This window comes from Doryrhamphus excisus, linkage group LG2 (genome assembly GCF_037039965.1).
Source record: "Doryrhamphus excisus strain RoL-2023G ecotype Guam linkage group LG2, RoL_Dexc_Guam_v1.1, whole genome shotgun sequence".
NCBI lineage: Eukaryota > Metazoa > Chordata > Actinopteri > Syngnathiformes > Syngnathidae > Doryrhamphus > Doryrhamphus excisus.
In genome coordinates, this window is record NC_136358.1 from 28,398,229 (window position 1) to 28,408,369 (window position 10,141).

At 39.5% G+C, this 10,141-nt stretch overlaps 1 protein-coding gene across 1 annotated transcript; it reads right to left on the reverse strand.

Moving 5' to 3' along the window:
* Positions 1-7,800: 7,800 nt before the first annotated feature.
* Positions 7,801-10,138, reverse strand: lyrm1 (LYR motif containing 1). The gene is made up of 5 exons (XM_058061674.2): positions 10,020-10,138; positions 9,276-9,434; positions 9,132-9,192; positions 8,839-8,870; positions 7,801-8,764 (listed from the first exon to the last, which is right to left on the reverse strand). Exons 2-5 carry the CDS (start codon positions 9,432-9,434, stop codon positions 8,651-8,653), a joined length of 366 nt encoding a protein of 121 aa, XP_057917657.2. The 5' UTR covers positions 10,020-10,138; the 3' UTR covers positions 7,801-8,650.
* Positions 10,139-10,141: the final 3 nt, after the last annotated feature.

The following is a 10,141-nucleotide window of genomic DNA, read 5'->3' on the forward strand; positions in this document are numbered from 1 at the left end:
TCTATGCTTTAAATGGATGTGTGTAAAATAGTGAAATACAAAAAGAGAAAAGCCAAATCTGTAAAATAATCCAAGTTGGTGATGATTGACTGTATTTACATTGCTAATGCTTACTGACCGGGGATGTGCATGCACAGACACATTTGTAAGGGAGGCACTCAACAAAACCCAACAGCAATCAATCACGTGATCAATACGAGACGCTGTGCAGTCTAAGACATATTGTGCTGTAAACACATCATGAACAGGGGCTTGATGGGCCCAGGACTACAAATAATCCAACATATTTGACTATATCTTTATATATCATACCATAAGTAGGTCAAAAATCACCCATACTAGAATCAATGTGTTTTTATGCCAATTTTGCCATTTTGGTTAGGAATAATCACTTGTATGATATTTAGTATTATATTTAGGACCACACAAGAATGATTCCATGTTAGAAACATGTTAATTTTTCACTTTTTTTCATCTTTGAAAAAGAAAATGACCCATTACAACAATAGAAAATGTGAGGATCCATTGTGTGTTGCATAAAGGTAAGTTAAAAATGTGAATGGCATGATATCAAAAATATGATTTTTGAGGAATACCTGGAATATGAAATAATAAAAATATTTTCATTACAAAGATATTTCAAGAAAACAACCTGACCGGGTCATTTTTGACCCACTTATGGAAGGTTGGGGTAGTAACACAAAAACAAAAATTTCTTAAAATGTATAAAAGATAAGTTAAAAATGTGAACGGCATGATATGAAAAACATATTTCTTAAGGAATACCTGGAATATTCATTCATTTTCTATTGCTTTTCCTCACTAGGGTCGCGGGGGATGCTGGAGCCTATCCCAGCTGTCTTTGGGCGACAGGCGTACCTGGAATATGAAATGATCAAAAAAATTAATTACGAAGATATTTCAAGAAAACAACCTGACCGGGTCATTTTTGACCCACTTATGCATCTAAGGGTTAATTGGTGTGTGCAAGAAGTCACGTGTCAACTCTGCAGCACTAGCGGCGTTAGCGTCATTAGCGCCGTTAGCGCTTCCAACATGGTTGATGCTGTCCTTGAAGACCTTAATACATTGTTTTTTCAATGTTCACTCCCGCTATGCAGGCCCTCCACCTCCATATTTCTTCAGGGATATCTGATCATTGGACGTAGCGACGGGATGCTAACAGCTGCTAACAGCTGCTCCTGAGTGTCAACAATGGAGCAAGCGGCAAGCTACTAGGGTAATAAGATGCACACCTGCTTAAGTGGTCGATATGGCACAAAACAATAAGGAAGTAATGAATAAAGCACAATTAAACACTAAAAACGCTGCAGGCGACACGGAGCTGTGTAACTAGCTTGCACTTGGGCGGCGCCATCTTGAAACGTGAGACCTCCATCAAATCCAGTCTACATAAAATATGTGCTTAACAGAAATACAGATAAACAAGATAAAGCGGTATCTGTCCAAATGTTTGTTTAACATTGATATCTGTTAGAAGTAGAACATTTTGTAACATTGTCTTACTGATGTATAAGCAACAAGTGGTTTTTGGGCGTATTTGATGTGATTTACAAGTGCAATACTGACAACAGTTAGCTAGTTCTGACCCTTTTGATCATGCAGAGATTAATTGGAACACCAATATGAATGAAATGTTCAAGATAAAACACCACGTCATCATTCAGACTTACTTATTTGTTGATATGATGCACACAGAGCAAGGAACAACTTTCTTCTTCTTGCTTCCTGTAGCCGCGCACTTTGAGGCGTTCAGGTGCACTCGTAATTTTGAGCGTTAGGCGCTAATTGTTTGTGTCATTTTTAATCACTTTCTTCAACATCTTGGAAATACCCTGGAATTCTTCAAGGAGCTTTTGGATTCAATGAAGAGCAATCCAGCATTACCAAAGTCGTGCCCCTGCCGGGACAATCGACCAGTTTCACTTAACTGTGTCAGACAAATGTCGTTTCTTCCCTTACCTTATTTATTTTTTTATTTATTCCTCCAAAAATGGAGCGTCACTTTCTGTTTGCTCAAACCTCCTCCCTAAGGAATGATAAAGTGCTTTTATAGACCTCAGGACTGCTGAGTGTGCGGCTGTCCAATAAAGTAACCGCTGTGCTGTGAAGGAAACGAGAGTCCCCAAGTACAGCAGGACTTCCGTTATTTTGCGGGGTCACGGTGAAGTTGAATTAAAGATGGGTCACGTGGGTTAAATGCTCATCTGGTCTGCCTTTAGTGCCATATCCAAACAGTCTGGATTTATTTTAACCTTGACTGTCTTCAACGGTACAATAGGAGGTGCAAGGGAAGTACTCTGTTTTAAAGCTCCACAGGTGGTCTTCGGGTTATTTTGTTCATATATCTGTAGTGTATGTTGCAAATTAAACCTAAATTATACCTACATATACACAGAACACACAAAATACACTAATAATACACACTGGAATAGGTGTTGCAAGGGAAGGAGAGAGGTTTTCAGAGGTCAGTATACAAACAACCATTCACACTCACATTCATAACTATGGACAATTTGGAGTGGCTAATTAACCTAGCATGTTTTTGGAATGTGGGAGGAAACCGGAGTACCCGGAGAAAACCCACGCATGCACGGCGAGAACATGCAAACTCCACACAGAGATGGCCGAGAGTGGAATTGAACTCGGGTCTCCTAGCTGTGAGGCCTGTGTGCTAACCACTTGTCCACCATGCAGCATTAAAATGTAATATTCATTTTCTACCGCTAATCCTCATCAAGGTCTGATAGGCTGGAGCCTATCCCAGCTGTCTTCGGGGAAGAGGCGGGGTACACCTTGGATTGGTGGCCAGCCAATCACAGAGCACATATAGACAAACAACCATTCACACTCACATTCATACCTATGGAATGTTTTTGGAATGTGTGAGGAAACCGGAGTACCCGGAAAAAACCCTCGCAAGCACGGCAAGAACATGCAAACTCCACACAGAGATGGCCGAGAGTGGAATTGAACTCGGGTCTCCTAGCTGTGAGGCCTGTGTGCTAACCACTTGACCACCGTGCCGCCACTTTCCTAATATAGTTTAAGTATTTTTATTTTTGTCATGTACCAAAGTAGGAGGTGATATGAGCATCCAATGACATAATGGTTACCATAGTAACTGTCAATACAGTGATATGTATAGCACATCATGAAGTGTAATTTTAAAGTAAAAAATTGGCTTCCAAGCAATTTAAAATGTTGAATATCTGCTCTTTTTGCTTCTAATGAAACGTGTTTCTCATAATGTAGTCATCCATTATAATAACATAACCAGCTCTTTGTGAAAAGCAGGCCCACTTTTGAGGCTGCGAGGACAAACAATGTGTTGAAATATGAAAGCCGAGCTCATAGTGACTGAAACGCTGAGCCGCTCCCGTGAATCGTCAGCCTTCCTACTTGTGGTGAGTGTTTTCTCTTTGTCTGCTCTCTCGGCGCCGCGCAGTCACTCTCAAAAATGACTCATCTGCCACCCGGCGACCATTGTTTTCGGGACAGATTACTTGCTGCACCGACACGGACTCACTGTGAACCCAAATTGAGGTTCATTCGTACTTCCCATCAGCTCTTGACAACATTTTTACTGTATAGACTCTAAAATTAGACCAGCACGTTCATGCCTTGTTTCTCGTAACAAGGATATGGAAAAGAATGTGCAGATGATCACACTTTCCTCGACCTGAGATGATTAATTTACACTTCCAGATGCGCCCTGACACCTTGGAGGAAGATGTATAGCTGGTGAAGTGGACGTGTCGCACTTCATATTTCTGTGTGTTCATTCATTCATTCATTTATTTATTAATTCATTTTCTACCGCTTATCCTCATGAGGGTCGCGGGGGTGCTGGAGCCTATCCCAGCTGTCTTCAGGCGAGAGGCGGGGTACACCCTGGACTGGTGGCCAGCCAATCACAGGGCACATATAGACAAACAACCATTCACACTCACATTCAGGAGGGACGTTCCAGTAATCCTTAAAGGGACCAAAATGCTTAAAGCAAAATGCTGTATTACATGTCTTCTTTTATCTGTTTTAATATCTTTAGAACACACAGAAAAGAGAGATATAATGTCCATGTCACACCCTGGACTGGTGGCCAGCCAATCACAGGGCACATATAGACAAACAACCATTCACACTCACATTCAGGAGGGACGTTCCAGTAATCCTTAAAGGGACCAAAATGCTTAAAGTAAAATGCTGTATTACATGTTGTCTCTTTTTATCTGTTTTAATATCTTTAGAACACACGGAAAAGAGAGATATAATGTCCATGTCACACCCTGGACTGGTGGTCAGCCAATCACAGGGCACATATAGGCAAACAACCATTCACACTCACATTCATATCTATGGACAATTTGGAGTGGCTAATTAACCTAGCATGTTTTTGGAATAAATGAAAACTGAATATTTTGGAACTCCGAGGAAATACAGCTGGAATAGGTGCACCTTCTGGAAGATCTAGAAAGTTTCCTGTGTGGGTTATTGTGTGTAGCTGCTCTACAGGAGTCCACAACTTGGTACAAACACTTCTCGAAGAAGCTGGTCGACATCAACCCGTCAGAGATCGGGAAAACGCTGACATCAGTGTCAGAATCCTAGACGGCCTTGAGAGGTGAATCTGAAAGACAACCACTTTACCAGAAAAGAAGAAAAGTAAAGGACGCCCATGAATCCGTTAACAATCAATCAGGATTTTGGTGCCCGAGAGTGGAATTGAACTCGGGTCTCCTACCTGTGAGGCCTGTGTGCTAACCACTTGTTCACCGTGCAGCCCTAAAATGTAATATTCATTCACTCCACACAGAGATGGCCGAGGTTGAGGTCTGCGCGCTAACCACTCGACCGCCGTGCAGCCGTGAATCTGAAATCCGATTTGTTAAAAAAATACAGCTCTGTTTCTAGTTGTGTTTCTAATATGACATGGGCCAGCAATCCTGATTCTGAAGGCCCTGGGCCGATTACATTGACATGGCAACAAGCGGATATGAAATTGGACAAAAAACAAATAAATAAATGCAATTTCATGTAACAAAGTGGCAGTGTTTGCTTTGACTACATACATACATACATACATGCCCAAATGTGGATGAATTACAACTAAGTACTTTGAAATCCTGAGGTACATTGTCTATGTACAAGAGGAAGCCTATCACATTGCATTAGCCACTGTTTTTTTTCCACCACTTACAATGAGAAAGGTTATCTTTCCTGTAATACCTGCCAGCCATCGTGCCCGCTGCTTGCTTTCTGGCTACCCAAGCCTTTTTTCCATTTTTGCCTGATGAGGCTGGCACTGGCCGCCCCTCTTCACTTTCACTGCCAGCCCCCCTCCCACTCTCTCCTCTCTGTCAGCCCCCAAACCCACCAGGAGCAACAATGGCGCTCGGTCCAGCGAAGATGTAAACTAAGCTAGCACAACCCCAACACGCCCTGCTCCATTATTCATCTGCCCCTTTAATGAGTTTTCCATACAGCTTCACAATTAAAGAAATGTGCTTGATCACTTTAATTTAATTGTACTGACGCCTTCGTCGGAATGCTTCCCTGTGTGTTTACAAACCAAGTAGTAAAACAGACCAAAATAACTTATTTACACACACTGCAATAATAATGTCCCTTTGTGTATATGTTGCTAATGCGAATGCAAAAAACATGTATATCTTGAAAAAAAAGCCGAAGAAAGCTTTTCAGATAATATGTTTGTTTACATACCTTGATCACGAATAGGAAGACCGCTAAATATTTGATGGCTTCTTCGAGTTACCCAGGAGCAGCCACCCTTGTGACCCAACACCACAGTTGGATGTCTCCTTGTTAAACAACTCTACACACCTTCTTCATCGCATTTACACAAGCATGTTAGAGTAGTTACTATTAGTAGTTACTATTTTTCTGTGCATTACGGTAATCATGTGGACTGTGTCAGGAAGACAAGGACTTGATACAAAGCAGAGCGGGTGAAGGTCTGAAAAAAGCCACTATGGAACATTCCTACGTGTTGCACGTTATGTATTGCTACAAATTGGAAAAAATACAAAAGCTGTATCAACCTTGCACTGCAATATTTAGATATCATTGCATGTGTAGCATCATAAAGTGAAAGCAAATTTGATATTTAATTAACGACGGCTTCAAGTACGGTGAAGAATGTGACCTGCATTGAAATGATGAAGGTGGAAAGGTGAGGAGACAGGCTCTCTATTTACAGGCTTCTAATTACCTTATCAGAACTTCACATTAGCTGGCCACTTCCTGCATTATTTTTCACTCTTGTCTTTTTTTTTTTTTTTTTTTTTTTGGTTCTTCTTGTTCCACCATATTTCCCCCGGGGTGTCTCTCTCTGAATCCCCTAAATAATGCACACAGAGTGGTGGGCTTGAAGGGGCTTGATGATAGATCATGCTTCCCTTTCTAGGGATGGTGTTTTCCTTTTTTGTAGTATATTTATCATACCCGTACTGGCATAATGCTGTCAGGTGACTCTTGAAATATCTATATTTATACCCTAAAGGCTTTAGTGCCTATGGTCTAGTCTTAAGGAGGCAAAAATGGGTCATACTTCGGCTTTGAGGCATATATTTTGAGCATTTGTGCATCTGTTTTTCCATTTATAAATACAAGGATGAAGAGTCTTGAACCAGTCATGATGTGCTATATATATCACTATATTGACACTTACTATGGTACCCATTATGTCATTGGATGGTCATATCAACCCCGTACTTTGGTACGTGACAAAAAAAAAAACACAAAAAACCCTTAAACCATATTAGGAAAGCAGGAAGTGAACAAATGTAACAGTTACTGATTGTAAAAGTACCCGATAGAGGGGTAGGATTTCATAAACTTTGCTTCTTCCTACTCCTTTTGGACATGTGGAACTGGGAACTGATTATGTGATGCATTCAATTGTAATCTGATGCATGTTCAAATGAAATTAAACCATTACCATTACCATTTATTTACTTTAACAATGTAGGGTAAATTGCAATTTAAACAAACATACTTAATGGGTAGTATCTAACTATTTTGGTTCTCATTTTTTGACCCTTTGTATTGAGTTGGGGACTTCTATAGAGCAGCTACACACAATAACCCACACAGAACGATATCTAGATATTCTGGAATATGCACCTATTCCAGTTGTATTTCCTTTGATTTGTTCTTCCTGCCAAAACGGTCTGTTTTCATTCATTCCACTATACTGTGATTGGTCACACGCCCAAAGCGCTTCCTAACTATGAACCATACAAGGAAGTCCGCCCCTCTATGACATCACAAATGGGCAGTTTTACCACGCCTTTTGAAACCAGAGTATTTTAAACCATCCTAAACTTCTTTTAGGGCTCACTTACAAATGTGCAAAATTCATTATCTGAAACTTTGGCATAATTTAACACAAGAATACAACATTCTAATTAGATTTATAGGTTAGAAAAGTGGGGAAAAAAGCACGATAGGTCCCCTTCAACAGACATTTTATGTTTTTTTGTGTTTCTTTAAACTAACAAAATATGGTAGACTAATGCGGTGATTTTCAACACACTAGTGAGGAACTATCCAATATCATTTTTTAACATGAACATTTATTGATAATTTTCTGCAAACATTATGGCATTGTCGAGTGTCAGTGGTGTAAAGACTGGCAGAGCAATGTAATATCCGTCCGTGTGGCAACACGTACTTGATTGCCTCGTTCCTCCAATAGACTTAGTATAGTGTGCCCCATGATTTTTCCAATGTAAAAAAAAAACATGCTGTGGTTGAAAAAAAAATACTGGCCTAATGAGTGTTGAATTTATGTGTCAAATTCTATATTGCGTATCTTTTTGTCCTAGAAACCTTTATTGAATGCGACCCTGGTGAGGATGGTGGCTAATCAACACTCCAATACATAGTATACATAAATATTACAATGACTCGCTGACCCCATCTGCTGGTCAGTCACATTACTGCTATTGTTGGACGCTTTTATGTACCGTAAGTGATTTTCCAGTTTCTAAAGCCTGTATTTCCCCGGAAAAGATATTTTGGTAAAAAAGACACAAACCACAAATTTTTATTTTTATTTTAAATTTTATATTACTTCATTGGATTTGTAATAACTGAAACCAAAGTCCAGGAAGAATCTTAGTAATGCAAGTAACCATTTATGCTCACTATATTGGCATGGAATTCCAAATAATTTCTCATGAAGATTTTAATTTGAATTGAATGACTTTATTCTCACGTAATTATTACCTTTTTAAAATGACATCTTTATATTTTGTAATACTAACTGTATTCTGAGTGTTTTTTAAGTGCATCCCCAAATAGTTCTTTTTCTGTGAATTTACATATTCTTCCTATTTTCTAATAACGACATATACCTATTTTGCAGATTGACTTCAGCCTTTAAAAAAACATACAAAATAATAAATGGTGACTATACAAAAGCTCTTGAATTGCACAACATTTTAAAGAATGTTAAAAAGATAATATACAAGTGTCTTTATCATGAATGAAGCGTGGTCCGTGTGTGGCGGCGATACATCAGCCCCATGAGATCATCTCGTGATGGCACTTTAGTTTTTCCATTTCTTCTGTAACATGAACACTCAGCGGTGATGGAGGAGCATCAGGTCTCATCATGTGACTTTAAGTAAATTGGCTTGGCCTGCTTCCTCAGGCGTTGCTGCGTTCGCAGCTTTCTGCCTTTCTGAGTGGCCAGTCCCATTGGTGGGAGGTAGGTCTGCGGGGAGGGGATTGAACAGTCACACTGGAACTTTGTGCACGGGTGTGAAAGAAACAAAAAATGTCACTTACAGCCCTTGGGTATGGGTTCTTGTAATGTAGACCTGTGAGAGAAAACAAAACAGTAAACAGTTTGTTACATACAAATATAGTTTCAATTAGGGATATCACATTTTTATGCTGATATCGGGATAATTATCAGACAACCCGTTCAAATGCAACACCTCTGATTCCTTATTTGCTCAGTTTTTTTATTTAAGAAGTATAGTATGATCAGTTGTTTCAATGAAGTCAGAAAATTCTCCAAATGTCCCTATAATATATACTATATATATGATTAGGGGAAAATGTGCCCCTTTTCTTACCTAGTTCTATCCTTGCTTCACATTCTTCAATACATCTTTTTATGGTTTCTTGATCCGTCACCTCAAAAGTAGCAAACACAGCATATGATTAGTCAAAACCGGCTACTGGTTTTGTTTCTGTGGCCGTGCATAGATTGCTCTTACCTGCTGGTTCTGTCTGAACAAAGTGCGTGCCTCCTGACGTATGTATTTCCTCTCAGTCAGCGTGTCACTTGCCACTCCACTGTGTGCTTGCCAGGTTTGAGCGATGCGAAAGACTCGCATGTACAACGACAATACTGTCCTTTGAGTAGAGGCTGTCATCTGGACAGAATCACAAACACCAAGTGTCTCCAAAAAGGTTTTCAGCAGATGGAAGCATGTAGTGTTGTTAGAATATTCTAATACACATGGATTTGGGGGTTTTCTTGAGCTGTATGCCTTAAAAATCTAATTTAAGACAAAAAAAAGTGTTGAATACTTTAGTGCATGGAGAATGAACCTATAACATATGAAGGTTTCAAAATTTGAATGATATTACGAAAGAAAATGAACTTTTGCACAATGTCTTGTCATTGTCTCTTGAACAATCTCCCAACCATGCGCTAGATGTCGCTAAAACCTTCATGACTGCCATCATACTCGTGCTTATTATGTGACTGACATTTATGAAACCTGTTTTGTGTAATTTTACAATGGCTATTGTTTTGAAAACTTTCATAGTTAATGTACGATGTTACTTATATGGTACATTACACGATACTGAAATTTACATCTTAAAGCCGACACGCACAAATGTCAAACCACATCAGAACACGTGCGAGTTCTAATGGAAATTAAATGAAATAAGAGAGTAATTCATATTATCTTAATTTAAAGAGTGCGTTTTCAGACAAACCAAACAATTACCTTTGGAAAGTGGCTTGTTTGGGGCTCCTTCGTTTGGTGAAGCTGGTGAGGACGGCTGTTATGACTGTCGCGTTTTGATGACGTCACCAATGACCCTCTTATAAATGTTTAGTAAATAGCAT

Bases quoted from the DNA above. Each gene is read 5' to 3' on its own strand.
- lyrm1 (XM_058061674.2), bottom strand. From the start codon at position 9,434: ATGACAGCCTCTACTCAAAGGACAGTATTGTCGTTGTACATGCGAGTC. The intron at 9,193-9,275 runs GTAAGAGCAATC...GCTACTTTTGAG, and splicing joins TGTTCAGACAGAACCAGCAG to GTGACGGATCAAGAAACCAT. The intron at 8,871-9,131 runs GTAAGAAAAGGG...TTTCTCTCACAG, and splicing joins TGAAGCAAGGATAGAACTAG to GTCTACATTACAAGAACCCA.